Source organism: Nyctereutes procyonoides, unplaced genomic scaffold, assembly GCF_905146905.1.
Source record: "Nyctereutes procyonoides isolate TBG_1078 unplaced genomic scaffold, NYPRO_anot_genome, whole genome shotgun sequence".
Lineage (NCBI taxonomy): Eukaryota > Metazoa > Chordata > Mammalia > Carnivora > Canidae > Nyctereutes > Nyctereutes procyonoides.
In genome coordinates, this window is record NW_026575133.1 from 39,779,101 (window position 1) to 39,800,923 (window position 21,823).

General features: G+C 43.3%; 1 protein-coding gene across 1 annotated transcript in view; it reads right to left on the bottom strand.

Moving 5' to 3' along the window:
- Positions 1-1,008: 1,008 nt before the first annotated feature.
- The window catches only part of TRPM8 (transient receptor potential cation channel subfamily M member 8), a 74,273-nt gene continuing 53,458 nt past the window's right edge, over positions 1,009-21,823 (bottom strand). Inside the window, exons 21-25 of the mRNA XM_055300024.1 lie at positions 13,538-13,728; positions 9,381-9,480; positions 8,320-8,353; positions 3,735-3,827; positions 1,009-1,077 (exon numbers count right to left, since the gene is read on the bottom strand). Of these exons, the coding sequence (XP_055155999.1) occupies positions 3,777-3,827; positions 8,320-8,353; positions 9,381-9,480; positions 13,538-13,728 (376 nt within the window). The 3' untranslated portion in view covers positions 1,009-1,077; positions 3,735-3,776. The remainder of the gene's footprint in view (positions 1,078-3,734; positions 3,828-8,319; positions 8,354-9,380; positions 9,481-13,537; positions 13,729-21,823) is intronic.

The window sequence follows — 21,823 nt, forward strand, 5'->3', positions numbered from 1 at the left end:
ATGGGAAAATTTCCCAAATGCAGAAAAAAATTCATGCACCAAGATGCTCATCCCACCGACCAACTGGAAACAGCCTTCAGTGACCAGCTGGAAATCACTGGAGGTTGAATCCTTAATATAACATTTAAGAAGACCATGAATATAACCAAAGAAGTCCTTGATAAAATGCTAAGTGAAAAAGCTTATAAAAAACTGTATATGTGGTATGATGACATCATGTAAAACTTTATAAGAGAAATAAAATATGCACAGAAAAAAATAGATTTGGTAACACACCCTAAAATGTTAGCAGTGATTATCTTTAACCACTAGTGGGACTATTTATATTCTTTCTACTTTTCTATGTAGTCTGAATTTTCTATAATATCCATGAATTATTTTTACTAGGAAAAAGAATGAATAAGAGAAGCGGGGAGCACCCATTGAAAACAAAATCAGGGGTGCCTCTCAAGGTCCCATTTTGGGGTGGTTCTTCACATCTTTAAGAATGGGGACCTCCTGGTGAAGTGTGAGAGGGTAAGTTGTCACCTCCTGTGATAGTTAAAAAGCCTAATAAGAAGTGAGAATAGTCTTTCCTGAGAAGAGCAGGGCCCTCTTGCTCCACCATGTTTTAGAATCTGCCCTGACTGGGGAGACATTTAACAACATGCCCACTAATGAGTTACACACTCCAAAAAGGGAGGCAGCCAAGAATTGATGGAATTAAACAACAAAGGTATGGGAGGGAAGGCATGACCCCCTCGCAGAAGAGATATAATATGCACAGAGTTAGAAGTAGGAAAAGTGAAGAAAGAAGAAGAGTGCAGGAACACACTCTAAGATGACCCGCAGTGGGTATGAGTGGTGGAGACTCAGGAAGTAACAGGGCAGCCTTCAGCCTTCAGGGGAAGCTCTTCCTGCATGTCTATCTTCTCGTGTGAAACCAATCACACGTCCGTTTCCCAGATTTGAGCACACTGGGGTGATGAAAGCCATCTGCTAGATACCCACGGCCTGAACAGTTCTTACTGAGCAGTCAGTAACAAAACCGTTCATCAACTTTTCTTGACTGGTTCCCACTTCGATTTCTGGTGTCACCTGTGAAAAAGAGAAAGAACACGGTTTTAAGAACGAACTCCCCACATCCGCTCTCAGGAGATGATTTGCTTCTAAATATATTGGTAATATACTGGGCATGAGTCCAAATACACTTCCAAAAATTGATTTTCTTTTGCTATTGAAGTGGCTATGAGACAATTTTTTTCTCTTAAAGATGTGAGTTCTGACCAGTTAGCCATGAGAACGCAATGATAACAGGTGAGAGACAGAGGCTCGGCTCAGCCCAGGTGAAGACCCAGAAAGTTTCCAAGTGCCTGATTTGCTGAGTGGTGTTCCATTAATAAAAGGGTGAGTTGAAAATAAAGTTAAGAATTGCAATGATTTCTTGAAATCAGTTTTATTGTGACACCCAAAAGAACTTCAAATTCTTTCACTAAATCAGAATTTCAGTGTAGCAAAGGCAAGGCGCAATGGATTATTATGTAGAGATCAAACCATTTCCAGTGACTGTCTATCCCCTATGTTTCCTAGGTCCTTGGGTCCACTCTAAGTATAAAGGTATAAGAAAACAAATGGCTTTGTTCTATACTCAGTTCTTAATTCCTTTCAACCTTAGTGTGGGAGAAGGGAAAATATATATACAGCAATCTGTTTATTTTATCCCAAACTACTACATTAAAGGCTGATTTAGGGATGGAGAGCCCCAATGGGCAAATTGATGAAGACCTGCCCCTACCAACACCAGTTCACTCCCACCTGCAGCTGGCATTCTCTTTCCTTGCCCCATCTCCAAAAAGATTACTTTCACCCTCTAGAGACAGGAGTATCAGAGAGACACTACAAGAATAATGTTTTAGCAGCATGTAGACAGTTGCCTATAAAATTACATTTTGCATGAACTTCTCAAGGATAAGCCAGGCAGACAACTGAAAAAAAAGAAAAGAAGAAAAAGAAAAAGAAAATGGGTCTTATATTGAGAAGAAATAAATATACCAAAAAACTGGGCATGTCAAATTCATTGTTTCTAAAGATATCAGTGGTTATGAATTTATGGAGTATCCCTTTTCTCAGACATTCCTCTTCTCATCCTCTTTTTTCATGGGTGGCCCACAAAGAAATGGAGGAATGTTCTTTTCCCAATTCACTTTCATTCACCAATTCATTAATTCTCCATATATTAATAAAAAATAAAGTTTTAGCAAAGGGCAAGTCGATAAGAAGCCAGCGTGTTTGCTCATTTTACTTACAGTCAATACATCTGAAGAGAAGAATTGAGGACACTGGGGCTGTAAGAGGTGGATGCATATCTCATTTTGGATCTTTTCTGATCTTTTCTATCTTTCATGGTTCTTTTAAAATCATGTTTAACTTGTTTTTATCTCTTCCTGGTTTTTTTAAAACACATTTTAGCTCATAAATTAAACAAAATGACAAATGCTTCAAGCTCAAATTATAATTTATTTTAAGGTCTAATATTATTTTCACTAAACTGCATTATGAAAGAGTTGAAATACATTCCTCCTAATATGTGAGGCCTGTTGTTACCTGCCTTTCAGATTATATAAAACATGCATCAGTCTTGCTCTAACAAAGTCCCCCATATATGATCCATATTGTCAGAATCCAAGGAAAAGTATGGAGTGACCAGAAATATCAAAAGGATCCTAATGCAACACAATTCCTCCCGTGACACAATCAATCTGAGAAGAGAAATTCTGCAGTGTGTTTAGTGCATGGCCTGTGATCAGGACCTGAGCCCCAGCACAGGTCCTGACACAGGACTTGTCTGAGAAGTTAGTGAGCACTCAGCAAATATTAAGGGAAGGAAGGAAGGAAGGAAGGAAGGAAGGAAGGAAGGAAGGAAGGAAGGAAGGAAGGAAGGAAGGAAGGAAAGGAGGGAGGGAGGGAGGGAGGGAGGGAGGGAGGGAGGGAAGATGGAAAAAGTCTTAATTGTGTTTCCATTCCTTGCAATTCACTTTCTTAAAAAAATTCTAGTCAAACGGAATCCCCAATGCTGTGTTTCCCTAAATCTACCTGTTAATATTTTAACATTTAGGTTCAGAATTTGGACAGGTAATGAAGAAACATCATTAAGGCAAATGGTAAGACCATGGAGCAAAGTCTCGGGCTCAACCGCCATTAATTGAATTACATTTCTACTGTGCAAATGAACTATTGCTGAAAGGCCTTGAATGTCTCACTAAAACATTTTTGGTAGGAAAAAGATGATCAATATACATTTAGATATCCCATAGTAATAAATATGCGTAGTGTATAGTGTATCATGAGAGTGATGTACACATTTTAGGCACTGATCCATAAAAATATCCATAAGGGAGAGTTAAGAAAGAAAAAAATGCCAAGTTTCTGAGCAGTGTGACCTCAATTCAGTTAATGCTAAAATAGCTATATAGTTTGTGAGTGCCTTTAAAATATTCAAAGGATACTTGTACCCTATTGCTGGCAGTGCTGACCTCTCCTAAGGAGCGAAATTGGTGGGAAAGAAAGATGACGAGAGGCTTCTACTTGTTCCTTCCTATATCCCTATATTGTTCGAGTTTTTTAAACAACGCATTATTTTCAAACCTGATAATACAGGAAAATAAAATAACCGAGACAAAAATACCATGCTTTTAAATTAGTCTTGAAATATGTAAATTTTCATAACAAAAATATAGCCCATTAAAATGACTTACCTTGCTATAATTAGATTTTTCTCCAGTACAGTCCATGAAGTTCTATTTGATTTTATTAGCGATCTCTTTCAGAAGGCCCTTGAGATCATTAATCTTGGAAAGGGGGGGAAAAATAGAACTGGTCTTAAGATGAATTTTTCAGCTTTCAGTGATTTGAATGATTACTCTATGGTTTTTCCATGAAACAGATGTAGATACAAAACAGCAAGTATGGCACATCCGGGAACAGGGCAGAATGAGTGGCAGGTGACATGGGTCCTGTCCAATGCTTACATTCTGAAATCATGTCGCTAGCAAATATCAACACCAAGGAGTGTGAGCTTTTCTCAAAGGCAAATCAATAATGGTTCTTATATAGCAATGACAGGTTTTAACCACACAGAGAAATAATACATAGAAATAATGAGGTCATATGTAATTAACATTAATAAAATTATAAGATACCAAAAAAGTTTCACCTTGATAAAAGCATAATACTAATAAAAATAGTATGAGACAGGGGTATCTGGGTAGCTTAGTCAATTAAGAATCTGCCTTCAGCTCAGGTCATGATCCTGGAGTCCTGGGATCGAGCCCTGCATTGGGCTCCCTGCTCAGTGGGGGAGTCTGCTTCTCTCTCCCCTCTGCCCTTCCTCCTGCTTGTGCTCTCTCAATCTCTCTCAAATAAATAAATAAAATCTTTAATAATAATATGATACAATATAAATAAATCAAATGTTTGCAAAGTGTCTACTCCCACAAAAAAGGATAAATAGTAAAACAATTTAAGTAAAAAACATAATAAAATCATTTTCAATACGTGGGTCTTTCACAAGCTCATGACACAAGATGAATGAAGCTCGTTTTAAATTACATGCCTTATCAGTATACTTGGTAAAAGCTCATGAACGTAGTGTAACTTCTGTACAGTCAGCTTCTCACTTGCCATATCTCTTGCTCAAGGAAAAAAAATCTGTGTTTATCTTGGACTTATGTCCAGTAATAATCTTTTCATTTAACTTCTTCTTTTTGTTCCAGGAACAAAAAGAATCCATAAGGGCTAATAGCTGCCTAAAATAAAGAAGGTCTAGTAAGATCCCGACTTACAGACCTAAGGTCAATTGCAAATGACTTTGTTTTGGGGTATAATGAGATGGAGAAATTTTTTATTCACTAGAGGGGCTTGGGGAGGGCGCTGTATTTGTTGATGGTAGAATGACTTTAATAAACTGTTTAAAGCAGATGTAAGATTCTGAGAGCTTGCTCAAGAAACAGGTGATGATCCCTGAAGTTCTCTGTAGATGGAAAGGAGTGACTTTTTTGTTGCTCAGAAGAGAAGGGGTAACAGGAAGGAGGAGGGAATAAAAAGGAGAGGGGGCAGGGGGGCAGGATGAGAAGCAGGGAGAGAGGTAGTGAAATCCTGCACAGTTTGAGGCTTCCCTGAGACTCACCCAAACCTACAAAAGCACAGCGTCAGTGCATTTGCTGGTAGGAACCAGCAAAGGGGCTGAGCTCCACAGCCAGGCACATGCAAAGGGGAGGGAAACTGCAAGCTCTTCTCTGAGGGCCCAGGGGACTTCCGGCCCACACATGTGTGTGGACAGCCTCCAATTGTGCTCTAAGTGACAAATGAATTGCTCAGCCCCCACCACCCACAGCCCCCACAGCTCAGGCCCACTGTCACCACCAGACCCTCAGTGGTCAGGAGGTCTCAGCCCACATCAGCCTGGTCCCTGGGAATCAGGTCAGCTTGTCCAGTGCCCTAGTTCACCCAGTGACCTCTGACCCAAGCCTGGTAGTGTCCAGGAGGACCGAGGCTCCTGCTCTCTCTCTCTCCCCGCAAAGCTGCCCCAAGTGAGACCATGAGTAAAAACAACACAACAACCAAAAATGGCCTGTTTTCTCCACAAACACAACACCCAGATGAGTCCCAGATCCTTCTATTCCCAAACCACACTGTTTAACCTGCTCTTGTGTGGCCATCCTGATGGCTCGGGGTTGTCTTTGAAAGAAGAGTCCACCAGATGTGTCCCTCTTGGCCTAAAACTCTGCAGAGCCTTCCCCTACATGGGGATAAAATCCAATTCGACAGAGGCAAGTTTCCACACAGGATGGCCCAGCCGCCCCCACTTCCTCCCACCCGGAGCTCCACTGGTTCACGCTGCCCCTCGTTTGCTGCCCGGAACACTCCATGCTTCTCTGGACTCAGGCCCTTCGCAGCTGCTGACCCTGCTCCCTGCTGACGCAGACACAGGCAATCTGTGGAATGTGTGCCAGATACTGCATTGAAAATCATTGTTGCCCTCGAATCCTACACAATTCAGCTCCTATAACCACAAGACTTCACAAAGGGTCCATTCATGACATTTGAAGGTCACCTCTGCTTTGATGGCACTTAGCCCCATGCCTGGCACATCGCAGGTGCTCAGGAAATATTATGCACTACGTGGTCTAGCCACAGAAACAGTGGACAATATATTTAAATATAAATATAAGAGGTAGAAAAGTGAATATATCATATAAGGATATATTATTCATTATAAGTTATATATATCTAACGTACTCAACCTTAAAATTCTAACCCCTACTGCTCCTTTCATATATTCTCTTCATATTCTCTAAATTTTCTATAATCTTTAAAAATACCTAGCACTTTTCTTTTCCCTCTCCATTGATTATAATCATGATACGCACCCTAGCATGATCATTTACATACAGCACTCAACGCCAATAAAATGGGAACCTTCCCAGTCCCTCCATTAATGATCAAATGATCAAAACAACATCAGAATGAGAGTAGCTGTAACAAGATACACCTATTGTGTGATAGCGTGTGGTCAAAGCTGCCTCCAGTTCTTTTTTTGCCTGTCCCCACGTGCACTCTCACCTCAAGAGGTGGATTACTGAATCTGGGCTGGTCTGTGGCCGCTCTGATCAATAGACTCTGGTGGAAGTGACATCACAGGAGGTCCAGGCCTAGCCTTCAAGAGAATGGCAGTCTCTGCTTCCTCACTCTTGGAAGCCAGCTGCTATGTGAGAAGGGGGCCTGCCTCAAGATGGCCATGTGGTGACAAGTCCAAGAGCCACAAGAATCAGATGTCATGGGTGAGAGACAAGCCACACAAGGAGCACTGGGATGCCAGATCCTGGCCTTGCCACCAGCTAAATCCAGCCCAATAAACCCAGTTGAGTCCACAAGATGCAGAACGGCCCAGCTGAGTTCTTCCCAAACTCCTGACCCACAAAAAAAAGCAAGAGCAAAATAAAACAATTGTTTGAAGCCACTGAGGCGTAGGGGTTGTTTTTTATATAGCAAAGCATTTGATTGTCAACACAAAATACACCAATGTATTGGTTCACTCCAATGTGTAATTTCCAGAGAAAGGAAAGGAGAAGAAGGCGCAGAAGGAAGAGAAGAGCTACTCTGGGGGGACTTGGAAGAAACTAGGTAAGACATAGTGTCCTGTCAGCACCAGACTTCAGGAGGTGAGCACTACGAAAACTCAGCCTAAGAATGCTGGTGGCAAATAACCCATAAATAACCAAGAATCTTTGAACTGGGTAAATTCTCATGTAAGAGCTCCATGAGGGGCACTTTTTGGTCATTTATTCACTCAGCAAATGTTCATTGAGACCCTACTGGTCCAGACAAGGCACAGGGTGCTAGAGCTTCTGCTGTACCAGATGGGGGACTGCCCAGCCACCAAACAGCACAGCGCTGGGAGGGAAAATGAATGTCATCATCCAGAAGGCTATTCTCAAAATACCATGATAAAATACCAGGTTATCATCTCCTCCACAGAGCTTAACAGGGATCCAGTATTTATGAATCGATTGTAATTTCTGCTACAGATAAGCATAATTGCCAGCCACCCAGCTCAGGATGGATGTGGGCACACTCTCCCTACGCCTCACGTTCACGAGTATTCGTGCATCTGCAGTGCCCTTCAAATTAAATAGTTAGCAAATTAGAGCGGCATCGAAGACAAGCACAGAGGCTCCTAGACTCCCAAATCGCTCTTCTGAGCCTTGTTGGTGCTTCTGTAACTACAAGCATCTTACACCTGCTTTCACAGCTGAGAAAAAGAGAAGAGGCCCTGGGCCAGACAGAGACATCAAAGGGTTCAGAGGCCATGGACGTGGGACTCCAGCACTGTTGTCCACAGGGGCCGGGAACATCCGAGAAGCAGCTCCATTCCAGCATCCAGACCTCACACAGTGAATGAAGAAAGATGAATATGGAATAGGGTCACTACTATCTTTTGTTGTTGTTGTTGTTTTCATAATTAACTTCTTATGTTTTCAGACCACAACCACTGGCCTTGAGCTGAAAGCTCCAAGATAATACAGATTTTTTTTTTTTTAGAGAGAGATAGAGTGCCCAAGAGCATGGGTGGGGGGAGGAGCAGAGGGAGAGGGAGAGAGACTCTCAAGCAGAGTCCAGTCTACCTTGAACGCAGTCAGATGCAGGGCTCGATCTCAGGACCCCGAGATCATGACCTGAGCCAAACTAGGAGCTGGACACTTAACTGACTGAGCCACCCAGGTGCCCCGGATAACACAGACTTTAAAAAAAGTGTTTCCCAAACTATTATCAGAACTATACCTTTGTATCCAGCTGTCTAAACCGATGCCTCATTCTTCAAAGAAGTTAAAGAAGAGAGAGAGAAAAAGAGAAGAGGGTTCGGGGGGGAGAAAAAGGTATTAGACTTCATTTTATAGTCTTTTAAAGAACAAAACACAGATCAGTTTTATTTTCCACTAAATTCATGTCAGCTGCGGTTTTCTCCTCAACTCCCACCAGAACCCCACCCTCACCCCAGTTAGAAGCAAATACATGCTACCTCTGCTGAGAGGGGGATAAGGTCCATCCTACCTTTCCAAAATCAAGATCTTGGAGTCCAGGAATGGAGAAGAGCTTAGGGGGTCCGCCTCTTACTCAAAGAGAAAGAGCGCGCCATCTATGCCGTGTGTCCCAGTGGCTGTGTTGAACTTAGCAAAGGGATTGGTTGTGTTTATATTTACTCTTTCTTTGTTAGAGCAAATTTTTGAGGTATGTTTGGAGCTCTCAGTAGGAGCAACATCAGATTGTTCGCCACGTTAACCTGCTTAATAAGAAGGGCACACTCGAGAGGCCCAGCATCACGCATTAATTACATGGGGACCATCTAGGGATTTAGCTGTGGCTTATCTAGTTCTATGGGATGTGGATAATAACTCCACGTGATACATAAATGATGTCCAGGACTTCTCGAGGACAGTCTGTAACACATCTAGCAAATCGTTTTTGAATCTATTTCTTCGTCACAGAGACATGCATGTGGCACCTGCAAGATCATGCCAACTGCCCATGATCTGTGGGTCTTCCCTGAATTCACCTCTGCGGCCATGGCAGAGAGATCCATGCTCTTGTTACCTAATTCCAAGGCCCCGCCCTGCAGTCCCCAACTACCTCTTTCTTCCCCAGGGCCTTAGAAAACAATCAGGACGGCAGGTGGGTGGTTCTGCAGGCCGGCACACACTTAGGCGTTTGTCATCTTCTATTGCCTAGGCCATATCTTTTGGGTGCTATTTCTTTCTGCTGTAAGTTCTCTTTGACTTTACACAAATGAGCAACTTATGTATACAAGGGGAGCCTCACAAAGCAGAAGTGAACTACTGACATACTCCTGTGAGGTGTCATTGGCCTTCGTGTTGATCTTGACAAGGTAATTTTCTTTCATGACACCCTCCCATGCCAGAGTCTCGTTGTCTTCATTTCTGAAACCTTGAATAATGAGACAAAAAAAAAAAAACACACACACATTCAAATTGTTTCATTTGCCCCTTACCTCTTAAATCAACACCTGCTAGTCATTTTGTGATACCCTGGAGTCAGAAGAATTAGATTCGTCCCACACAGGCTGATCTGAGTAATGTTACTTACTAGTGACAGCAGCAGAGCAATGGAATGCTAATGAATTTCTTGGTAACAATGAGGAATTGGAGCTGCCTGAATGAAATAGGAATGCAATCTTTATTCTAAATAGAGATCAATCTAAAGCCTGTCTGTGTGTTTTGTGACTTAGCAAAATCATTTCACTAATGAATTTTGTCCTCGCATTTTATATGTGCTCCTCTTTCATTTTGATGACATACAAATGCTAAATCAACCCCTCCGCTGGATAATTATGGATGGATTGCTACTCTAAACCTAAAACTGGCATAGAAACTCTGGAGGAGAGGAAAATAAGCCCTGGACATCATTCCTTTCCTTGTGAAATATGCAGTCTGGGTGTGGACCTCAAGGAAAATTCTTAGGTCTAGTCTTTTCCTTTCATTTAAGACAAAGCTTGCTATAGAATCGGCCCTGGGGGCATGTTCCAACAAGATTCTTAGTTCAGTTTCTTACAGTACTTGGGCCTTTCAGAAGGCAAGCAAAGTAACAGATCAACATGTCACCTGTTTTTTAGCTACTGGTGCAATGGACAGCAATCCTCCATGTGAATTCATGGAGAAAGAAAAGCACATATGTTCATGCAGGTGTCCAGCTGGAAAAAGATCTATGTAGTTCTGTTTTTCAATTGCCTTTAAATCATAAGATCTTCCTGGATTAAAAAAGAATTAGTTGGGGATCAAAGACAGAGCCCATCATGCAAGTGACAGGATTTAAGGAAATCCTGTATAGTAAATAGAGATTTACAGAAAATGATTCCTAATTGAATTTCTTTTCATTGTATTTTTCCTAGCAAAGTGATTTCCAGTGTCTTTTCCTCAACCTTAAATGTATGCAGAAGCCCAGCAGGAGTACTTAAAAATCAACATGGAAAGGATCAACATGCTCCTGAACACAGATGGCCAAAGAGCAACAATGACTAATGACCAAGAAAAAATGGCCAACTTTTCTAGCAGTCAAAACAATGCTGTTGAGATGATGACATGGCATTTTCACCAACCAAAGTGGAAAATTAGCAGAGTCTACAGTAATAACTATAGCCTGTGTGGGCAAAGATGTGTATAAACAGGCTTCCCATATACTGGGAAAAATCTGCAAATTGTTACAGCCTTCAAACATGATGGATGAGAAGGTGGAGGAGGAGTGTGGCAGACGATATCAAGACTTAAACCTGTATATATCTTTATCTACAAGTTTCTCTCCTATAAATAACACCAAGGCAAAAAATCATTGATGTGCTAAAAAATGAAGGCATGTAACTGTTTATCATAGTGTTGTATGATGCTGAAAGAATCAAAACAATTGACATATTTAACAGCAAGGGATTGGTTATATCAAATCTGGTGCATCCGTAGGCCGGGATACTCTACCGTTCAAAACTGTCATATAGATTTATATTTAGGGATATGGAAAAAGTTCATGATATATCATTAGCCAAATGAACAGATTAGATTATAAATGTGTCTTCGCAGAACAACCACATTATTACACACCCACACAAAAATAATAGAATCTACCAAAAATAATGATATCTACCACTGTGTCGGCAATATTTATCTCTGGGTGGCGGGTTACATGTGTCCTTGCTCTTTCTTATTTGTGTTTTTCTGTACTTTTCAAGTGTTCTGTAATGAACATGGGTTACTTTTTAATCACGGAAAGCAATATATTTTATAAAAGTGTGATTACTGGGTAGCATACCTTTTCATGATTACTTGAGGAGGTCACCAGAACATACCCAATATGGAAGTCTGGATTCTCCTTTGTCTGAAAAGTTATTTGAAAAATCTCGCACTTTTCTCCAAAGAGGGACAATTTTGAGCTTAAATCCCATGATGGCCCCCTCACTTGCAGGCAAATACAAAGTGAATTTGGGAAATCAATGACCACGAGAGGCTCTGGCAACCACAGAGCACTGCGGTTTCTGGAATTAGTGATCTCCAGGAAGAAACAAATGAATGCATGATGAGGAGGCACCTCCAGAAGTGTCCCCAGTGAGGAAATGGGGCTCTGGGCTTCCCCTTTCCTGTCATCACTGCACGTTGGAGCGAGAAGGATCTGCCCTCCTGTGGTCGCCCATTCCCTCTAGTTCTTTACTCCTTCCTGAGACTAAGAACTTTTCAAAGAGAGAGAATGTCAACAACTTACACTATCTTCTTCTCAAATGGGTGTAAGATCCTCATTCTCCCGGGGGCCCATCAGGGAAACAGATTCACATAGTTCATTTCTGACCTATTTGCCTCTCGAAGCTAAAGCTTCTGTCCGCTTGATGGCCAAGCTGGGAACTGATTCTCATTTTCATGTTCTAATTCTGCTTAATCATTAAATAAATTTGGAAGGGGAAGGTAATGCATTTTGTCCTGCCTTCGCAACCCCATCCCAAATTCAGAAGACTCAATTGTCCTTAATGACACGCTGACTGGTCTGGTTCCACTGATCCTACACTGAGCACAGTGTACCTTTGGAGAGTGGATCTTCATCCCTATAGCCTTTCCATCCACTCAGCCCCAGATGGAATCCAACCAGTGATGGGGACTCATGACCTCACAGAACCATTCATTGCATTTTCTGACAGCACATGTTGTTGGACACTGCTTTAAACATACCAAGTCAAAATCTTCCTCCCTGCAACTTTTATCCATTGTTTGTCTTTTTCTCTGTGTCCAAACATCCAAATGAACAAAAAAAGGACTCTCCTTCCATTCCTGCTTAATGTGGTTGAAACATGTCTGTGAGCTACGAAGATGTGTCTGGCTCAGTGGCTCCAGGATTGAGTGTTAGGAAAACCTAGCCTGGCGCAGGGAAGACAGCTGTCCCCGAGGAGGGTGTACCCGAGTGTGACTGAGAATCCCACAGGGACAGATTCTGGCTCCTACAGCGGGGGTCTGGATAGGGAGCTGGATGGGGGCCCTCCTGCCCCTTCGTCCTTGCCAGAGCTAAGGAGGTGGATGGCCACAGGAGAGGGACAACCAACCGAGCTGTGGGCATTCCTGCCTTCTGGAAGGAAGTGGGTCTCCATCGGGGAGAGTGTGCGACTTGAGGAGCCCCAGCACTCGGAGGCTCAGGGGAAGCAGCCACCAGAGAAAGTCTTGCCAAGTCCTGGTTGTTGAGGGGCCAGCCAAGGAACAGCTGGAGGGCCCACCAAGTGTTCACACAATAAGGGATGGATTTTACACACATGCCAGGTCAAAGAGCATGGAGCCATCCTGGAACAGTAGCCCTGTTTCTAGAAAAGACTTTCTGTTTCTTTCCACCCCTTCTTCCCTATGCTCCAACCCACGGAGGGTCAGTGTTGGCCGCTGGTGGGTGGGACAGAAGGGGAGGAGGAGAGGAAAGAGCTAACAGCCCACACTTCCTGACAACCCTGCCAGCTGAGAGGGGGTACAGCAAAAAGGGAAGTCCTCCCTACCCCAACTCCGAATGGCAGTTAAGGCGCTGGTTAATAGGCCGGATTGTCTACCTAGTGAACTAATTGTAAGACTTTCTATTTCTCCAGCAGCGGCCAGAAAAGCCATGAGCTCTGCTGGAGTGGGGCTAACACCTTGCAGAGAATACATCTCCCAGAAGCAAACACAAAGTCATGTTTTGACACTGTCCCATGAATCATGCTTGGTCGATGTACTGTGCAGTTATTATGATGCTCGCCCGCAAGGCCTTCCCCCAGCAGGAGAGCATCCTGGCAGACCGGCCACACTCCCTTAATCTACTCTCTCCCTCGAGTCATCCAGGGGCTGGCCTGGCACTGGATCTTTACACACATACAGATGTGAGCGGCGACGTCACCGTGAATAATTCCTCCCCATTGTCCCATGGAACGGGCACACAGGCATCACTTCCCCTCGATTAATCACTGCTTTTGATCCCGACCACAGACGGCTAAGCCACTCACAGCAGGCGGAAGGCTCGGCGTGTTTCTCCCTGCAGCAGCATCCGAAGCACTTCTTGACCACCATGTAGAAGTAGGCGAAGACCACAAAGGGGAAGGGGATGTTCAGGCGGTTGCAGTACTCCTGCACCAAGAAGTACCTCTGGAACTTCCAGACCTGATCGTTGTTCTCCTGGACCGTTCCCACTGTATAGCTGTAAGGAAGAAGAGAAGGGCAAGCCTCAGCCTTCCACGGGCCTCCTCATTTCATTGGAAAGCACAGTAATATCGATGGCAAGGTGTTACTGTGACAGCTTCTGTCCAGAACAGGATTGCTGAAGCCACAGTGAGACCAGAGCCAGGACAACCCAGCCCCGGGCACTCCCACACTCATGCTGGGCCAGAATTGTGTCTGGCTTTTGGGGTTTGGGGCTTTTGCTTTTATCACTCAGTGAACTGTTAAAAACATTTTATTTCAAGACCTTTCAAGGATTCCCTTTTGTCCTTAGTCTGTTACTAGGTTAGCCACAGAGAGGCCAAAGGTGTTGACCCTCTTAGGAACAACTTGCCCCTCATGATTGCTAATGGAGGCTTAACTGTAAACAATCTGGGAAGGAAGTTTGTTAACATTTATCAAGGGCCTTACAAATGTTCATCTCTTTGCTCCCATGACTTTACTTCTGGAAATCTAACCTAAGATCAAGGAGCCACTGAGAAAAAAAAAATATATATAGATGGATATACATACAGTCCTGAAAATAACCCAGCCTCCTGCTTCAACAGAATGGGACTACGGAAATGTTCAACACTAAGAAAATGTATCTCCCATTATGGTTAATCAATAGGATTGCATTACAAAGTTGTTAGAAGTAATGATTACGAATAATTTTTATACTTTGGGGAAATGCTTTTAATACATGTCAAGTGAAATGATTAGGCTCAAACTCATACTTAAGACATAATCTCAATACATAACTCGTAACTCATAACTCACGGGGAGAAATAAATCCATCATTAGCAGTGGTCATCCCTGGCACAAGTCATGAATGCTCTTTATCCTCCGTTGTTTGCTTTCCAAGCATTGTGCAATGGGCATGAATTACTTACATAATAGGAAAAATGTCCATTGATCAGCGAAATGTCTGATTGTGCCACTGATTTATCAGTTACAAATCAAACCAACCACAACATGGCTAACACTGTCCTAAGCAGCCTACTTACATTAATGATGTAATCTGCCAACAACTCTCTATAGGATGTCAGTCCCATTATCATCTACAATGAACAGATGAGGACACTGAGGCACAGCAAGTGGCAGAGTATTGTCTGAGTCTCCCAACTCAGAAGTGATGAAGCCAGGACCTGGACCCTGCAATCCAGCCCAGCGTCTGTTGGCCTCACTGCCACACAATGCCACCTTACGGAGTGGGCCATGAAATGTGTTGAGCTATGCTTTATTTCCGAGGGATGTGGTTGGACTACTCAATTAAAGAAAATGAAGCATTTCACCATATGTGAAGTTCAATCATCTACAATACTTGTATTGCTGATATCAAATCACCCCTCCAAGAGTCAAAGAAGGAGCAATCAGCATTTAAAATCTCTTATAAGCAAAGCCTGACTGGGGATGCATTCAATTCTCCCAATTCTGGGTAAAACCTTCACAAGCCAAACCTGAATAAGGTGACCAAGCAGAGAGCCCAGATCTGTTTGTTTTGAGACCTCATTGCTCCATGGCACATTATGGTCTAAGACTTCAGTATTACTCAGCTATCAGAAAGGACGAACACCCACCATTTGTTTTGATGTGGATGGAACTGGAGGGCATTACGCTGAGTGAGGTAAGTCAATCGGAGGACAATCACCATATGGTTTCACTCATATGTAGAATATAAGAAATAATGAAAGGGATTATAAGGGAAAGGAGGGGAAATGAGTGGGAAAAATTAGAGAGGGAGACAAACCATGAGAGATTCCTAACTCTGGGAAACACAAAGGGTTGCAGAAGGGGAGGTGGACGGGGGGTTGGGGTAACTGGGTGATGGGCACTGAGGAGGGCACGTGTTAAGATGAGTACTGAGGGTTATACTATATGTTGGCAAATCGAACTTTAATAAAAACAAATGAAAAAAAAAAGACTTCACTTCAGTACCTTTAGCTAAGAAAAGATCTTACACACGAGCAAAACACCCACCTACACATCACAATTATGGCTTTGCTTATAAGCGTGGATTTGTTCTTGTTGGAGTTTACTGATGAGTGAGATACCTCAGGTCTTAAATTCTGTGCAGGACAGGTGTTAGCAGCCCACGCCCCTTCAACACCTAAAACTCAAGCCCAGGGTGCATGCATTCTTTGCAGGGAAAAGAATGAATGTTTATTGAACATCTGTTGCACAGAAGCTTCAACATGAGGCATGCAAAATGGTTACTTGACTGATTCTCATGTCAGTTCTATGTGGTAGATTTTTTTTTTTAGGTGAAACACAGGGCTGTGATATACGAGAATGAAGCAGAGTGAATCCTGCAGTTAGCCTGCAGTGTCTTCCAAATGTAGGTCAGGTGGCTTTGAGGCTAATTCAAACATCTTTGTTCTCACTAGTCCCTGCTGGCTCCGTCTGCAAGGCCCCTCACTGCAATGGGGAGGACAGTGGGCACACCCCAGATGAATGAAGTCCTGGCTAAGAACTTGCCAGAAATCAGCCTATTACTTCATGACAGAACAAGTGTCACCATTCAAATTATTGTCCCCGGGAGTATCTTAAACTACCATGGTACCTAGTCAGAAATGAAATCTACTGTCTGCCCCTTCCACAACCAAGACTTAATAGGCCAACACAAAAAAAGCAACAGCATCCACTTTAGTCCATCAATATTGTTTCTCTGAGGTTCTACCTGGAAGGAACTAACAGCTCCTACTGAAGGGGGATTTTTAGCATGTCAAGAGTAGGGGAAGCCGGCCTCTCCCTCAGGTGGGCCTCCCTCCCTTCCTCAGGATATCTGCGTGGCACCATGGCTGAGAAGAGTTCCAGTGGGAAGAGATTTGCATCTTGGCTTAACTGGTCACTCAGAGGCAGTGGAAACCTGTCCTCCAGGTCATCTAGCAAAGGGACTGGCAAACTGGCCCAACTCCAGCCCACCTCCATGGTTTTGCAGGGATCGCCAACTTAGAATGGCCTTTACAAAGCAGAGAGGTGGGCATGGATGCTTGGCATCTAGCCACAGCGAAGACTCTAGCTGGCCTTCCTAGAAAAAGTCACCAATCCCCAGTCTAGAATGGATTTGGGTCAATGCCCATAAACTAAGGCCTTCATTTGTATCATTCTCTAATAGGAAAAGCTCTGCCTCCTATCATTGCTTCATTTGTTCCTCAGGACAGCCCAGTGGCCTCCTGTTGGAAACTCCACTGGCTCTGCATCTCGGGGCACAGGTGGACCCAACGAGCTGCCTTCCTTTCCTAAACAAACAGTAAAAACTGTTATCCACATCCCAGGGGGTGAGCTAGCTGATTACTGGGCATTAATACCCCAAAGCCGCTTTGCATAAATAACACATTTCTAGGGCTGGCCATGCTGAGGTTTATTTATACCGAGGCCCATCTTCCCCATATGATAGCAGCTTCCAAACTGCTTTATCCCCCCCAAAATTAGTTCCGGACTCAGCCAAAAAGACATGAAGATTCCCCAGAGAAGGCTGACAATGGAGCACTGCCTCAACTGCTTTGTTAAAATATAAAATTTTTATATTCTTTAGACACTGCCTTTCATTTCTGTAGAGGATAGGCCACATTCTGGTGCCAATACTAGTGTACCCCTCACCCCTCCTCGGCAAACCCAAATGTCCAGAGCAGCTCAGAGACCATCTCTCCCAACCAGGCTCTGAGAATCTCCCTGCCAGCCCCTGACCATCCAGAGTCTTCCCCGAGGGGAATTCCACAACGTTACTTCTAACCCTACTACTCCAATGATAACCTGTGCCCTCTGCTACCCAGCTGGCAGGACATGTATGGTGATAACTGAGCTCATTCCCCTAAAGACCACCTGAGCACCCTCTGCTGAGCAGGACAGGAGGAAGCAGGAGCCCCCCACAGGGAGACAAAGTTTCAGAAATCTGCCGACACTGAAAATGTTACCAAGAGATAACAAATGTTCGGGACTCAGATAGCCTTGAACATAAATGAAATCCAGCAGTACGTTCAAAGAATAATATGCCATGACCAAAGAACAGAGAATGACTAACTATTAAGATCATTTATATAATTCATCATTTTCATAATACATCATAGATCAAAAGGAAAAATGTCATTTCGTTAGTTGCTAGAGGTCTTTTGGCAAATTCAACATCCATTTCTCATTAGAAAAAAAAAAGAAGTAGGAGAAAAAGAAAAGAGCTTAATAAATAAGAAATATGAGAAACTTTCCATGACAGGATTTTGAAAAAAAAAAAGAGGAAAAAAATAATTAAGTAAAGAGACTTGTTCCAAAATAAATAAGCAAAACTTTAATACTACATATCAAAAATTACTTGTTAAAAATAATAGAAAAATATCTCTCACACAATCACAAATGGCTAGGAAAAAAAGTGACCAAAAATATTCCATATCTATAGGAAAAAAAAACATTAAACATCACCACCAACTGTATATTTGAATAAATGGAGAATCACACCATTTTTTTTCTGTATGGTAAGATATCATCTTTTAAAGATGCCAGCTTCCCCTGAATGAGTCTGCAAAGTTCACAACATCACAATAAAATTCAGAAGACTTTTTTTTTTTTTGAAGGGGAAAGAAGAAAGGATTTCAGGCGCCTCATGCCTTAGGCGCCTCCATATTATTAAATATACAAGAAAAGCCAAAAAAAAAAAAAAAAGGTTTTGCATCAGAATAATGAGAGGAACTTGTACAACAGATGCTAAAATAATTTTTTTAAAGTCAGTAATTAAAGCCATTTGGTAGTAAAAACCAAAACAGACTAATCAACAGAACAGAATGTCAAGTCTGCAAAAAAAATCACAAAGGAAAAGTAGTTGCTAAAACAATGGCAGAATTTTAGAATAAATTGAAAGACAAGAAACTTGCCAGCTAGATTTCAACCAGGAAACACCTCCTGTAAGCTTTTCACAGATTTCATACATTTTCCATCTGTTACTCCTTCCCCAACACGCCAGCAATATCCGGCCAGAACTGCCCTGTGACCCTGGGGACCCTGACTTCTGTGGCCTCCCAGTGTCCCATCCTGTGCATTCTGGTTCCCCTCTTGTTCCACAGCATTAAAAAAAAAAAAAAAAAGGCACAAAGTCAACAGTAAGAGACAGCCAAACAATTTCACCACACTGAATTTTGAAGTGCTAACTTGGTTTAGTATTTTGCTATCAGAGTAACCCAATCAAGACTGCCACATCCCAGACTAAAGACCCACAAGATCTCCCTCCGCCTGCAAGAAAATGTCCAACTTCTTTAACATGGCATAAAAGATACCCCACAACTGGCCTCTGCCGACTATTACACCTTCCTCAGTGGCTAATTCTCCCAGCTAGCTTTATCTCCCCTGCTTCGCCCTCCCAGGCCAGGCTCTGAGCTCTGGGCTCCCAGCTAGGGGTCCTCTGAGCAAATGTTCCCGCTGCTCAGCCCTGCTGATCCACCCCCAATGTTCCATCACACTTCTTACACCGCCCCCCCCCCGCCATGCTCCTCAGTCCCTGACACAGAGTTTTCAGAGCTGTTTATATCATCTTGTCTTCTATTATATTGTTATACTACATTATATTATTTATTGTATTATATTGTATGTATCTTGTATGTGGACTTATTATACTGTATGTATGTTGTATGTAGACTTCTCTCTGCTTCCAACTCATTTGCGAAATGATAAGAAAGCCGCACCTACACAAAAATGATCGATAATTAAGTAAGGTAGCCCATGACGGGCACTTGGATGGTGGGGCCCAGAAGAGTATCAGTAAACATGAGCTCTTCTCACGACCACATTATCTTTTCTTTTCTTTCCTTTCCTTTCCTTTCCTTTCCTTTCCTTTCCTTTCCTTTCCTTTCCTTTCCTTTCCTTTTCTTTCTTTTCTTTCTTTCTTTCTTTCTTTCTTTCTTTCTTTCTTTCTTCTTTTATCCATTTCAAGAGCCCTCCTTAGCCAGGTGAAGTGGCACCAAACCTTTAGTTGGTATCAGGTGATTGTTTCCTTTTTTCTATTTTCTGCAAATTCATAACGAGCATGTATTACTCCTAAGGTTAAAACGTGTTTGGGTTATAGAAATTATCCTGGATCGAGATAGTCCTCTTGGGAAGGAATGCATAGGGCGGATTTATCTCCAGGACATGGTGCCCACCCGCAAGCATCACAGCTGCGTGTTGAGATGACCCAGAGTCATCTACTGACTTTACATTCACTTCATGCTCTGATAAGCCACATAGGGCCTGTGATCGATAATTTTAATGCAGAATAATCACATCCATTACATCTCCCCATTGAGTAGCATCTGGAGAGCACTTCAATACTGCTTTAAAATTCCCAAGTGCACATTTAGGTTACAGTTCATAAGGTTGCCATTGTGTATGGCTAAGTTTTTACATGAATATTTGGATATGGTGCCAGACAGGGGTCACAGCCCAGGGCTGTTTGGCTCACAAAGCTCAGAAGAACAACCACAACCATCCAGAAAACACTGTTCTGATTATTTAGCCCAAGGATGGTAAGGGGAAGGCTCTTGCTGCTCACAAGTTCCCAGACAGGTCTTAATGAAGAGAAAGCCTCTTGTTGAACCCAGGTCTATTCTAGAAAGCCCTCCAAGAGAAGGGATGCTCCCAAGCTGACACACCTCACCACTGAATGGGCGATGGGAAGGTTCTGTGCCATGGCTGAGGTCTCTTGAGGAGGAGAACTGCATTAAGGCTTGGATGAACACTGGTAAGCTGACAGAGTTGTGGCCAGAGCCGTGGTCATGGAGCTGCCGGGCATTCACTTCCTCAACCTGAAAATTTACAGGCTGGGTCCCAGTCCTTGCCGGCTCCAAGCTGTACCAGTTCATGGTTGTAATGCAGATAATGGATTACCAATGTGGCATGGTCCTCGAGAAGGGCTCCTGTGACTATCTCACAGCACACAGACTCAGGACAGCTCTAAGTAATACTCTACTCTGTGCCTCTCTGAGATTTACCAAATTAGTGGAGCTCAATTGTCATGGCATTGGGAGCTGTCGGCCCTTTTTCTTTAATTTCTGCAGAAATTAGATTGGTGGTCAGATTCCACAGGGCTTAGCCAGTGTTCTGTGTAAAAGTCACAAAGGTATGTCCTCACTGTAAATTACGACCCCAAACCATCCCATTTCTTCTCTGCCCTAGCTTCACGTTTGGGAGTTGTCCTCGCTTCCTGCTCTCATGTGGCCACCTAATCACCCAGCATCTCCCACCTCTCTCTGCAGCTTTGACCCAGACACTGCTTAGCTCCCTGACTCCTGACCACCAGTTGGGGGTGGTGGCGGAGATGGCAGCCCATTCCCTCTTTAAGCCCACATGGAAACAACAGCCGCATGGTCTCTGGGGCCCAGGCACCTGCCACAGAATGAGCATTATACATCTATGTGATGAAGCCCTTGCTGGTCTGTTATTCACCGCTGATGCTTCTCAGGGAGTATGACCCCCAGAAGCCAGGCTCCTAAATGATAACTGAATAATGAACTAAACACAGGAGAAGCCCCATTCTTTTCATTCATCTAACTCACAAGGCACCAGGTGCTAAGACAGACCCAATCTCCATACTCTAGAACTTACCATCCGGAAGCAGAAAAAGTTGTCATTGCCCAAGGGGTGCAAGGAGTCTCTACACAAAGTGGGGAGGGCATCGGGGACCACTTGGACAAAGGATGATGCATAGCTCCTGAAAAGGCCAGCAGGATTGGGGCAAGAGACCGTCAAGATGGAGCAAGTAATCCCAGCAGAGGGACCAGCATTTGCGGAATGTGACAGATCACCCTGTTTTGGGATGGACTCCAGGGGGTCGCCCAGGGACAGTGAGGTGCCTGGGTGTGTTCAAAAGCCAGGTCATGGACAGCCTTGGGAAAAAGCTGAGGAGCCTGAAATTTATCCTAAAAGCTATGGGGAAACACTCAAATCCTTCCAGAATTTTAAGTAGAGCAGTGACATTTTAGAAACATGACTGTGGCCGCAGTATAGAGGCTGGACCAGGGGAGGACTTCTTTGTACACAGAAGACCAGATGGCCACTCACTGCTCAGCCTGATAGGTGGATGACATCCCCAAAGGCAAGTGCTCCCACCCAGCCCTGTGCAAAGGGAATCCACT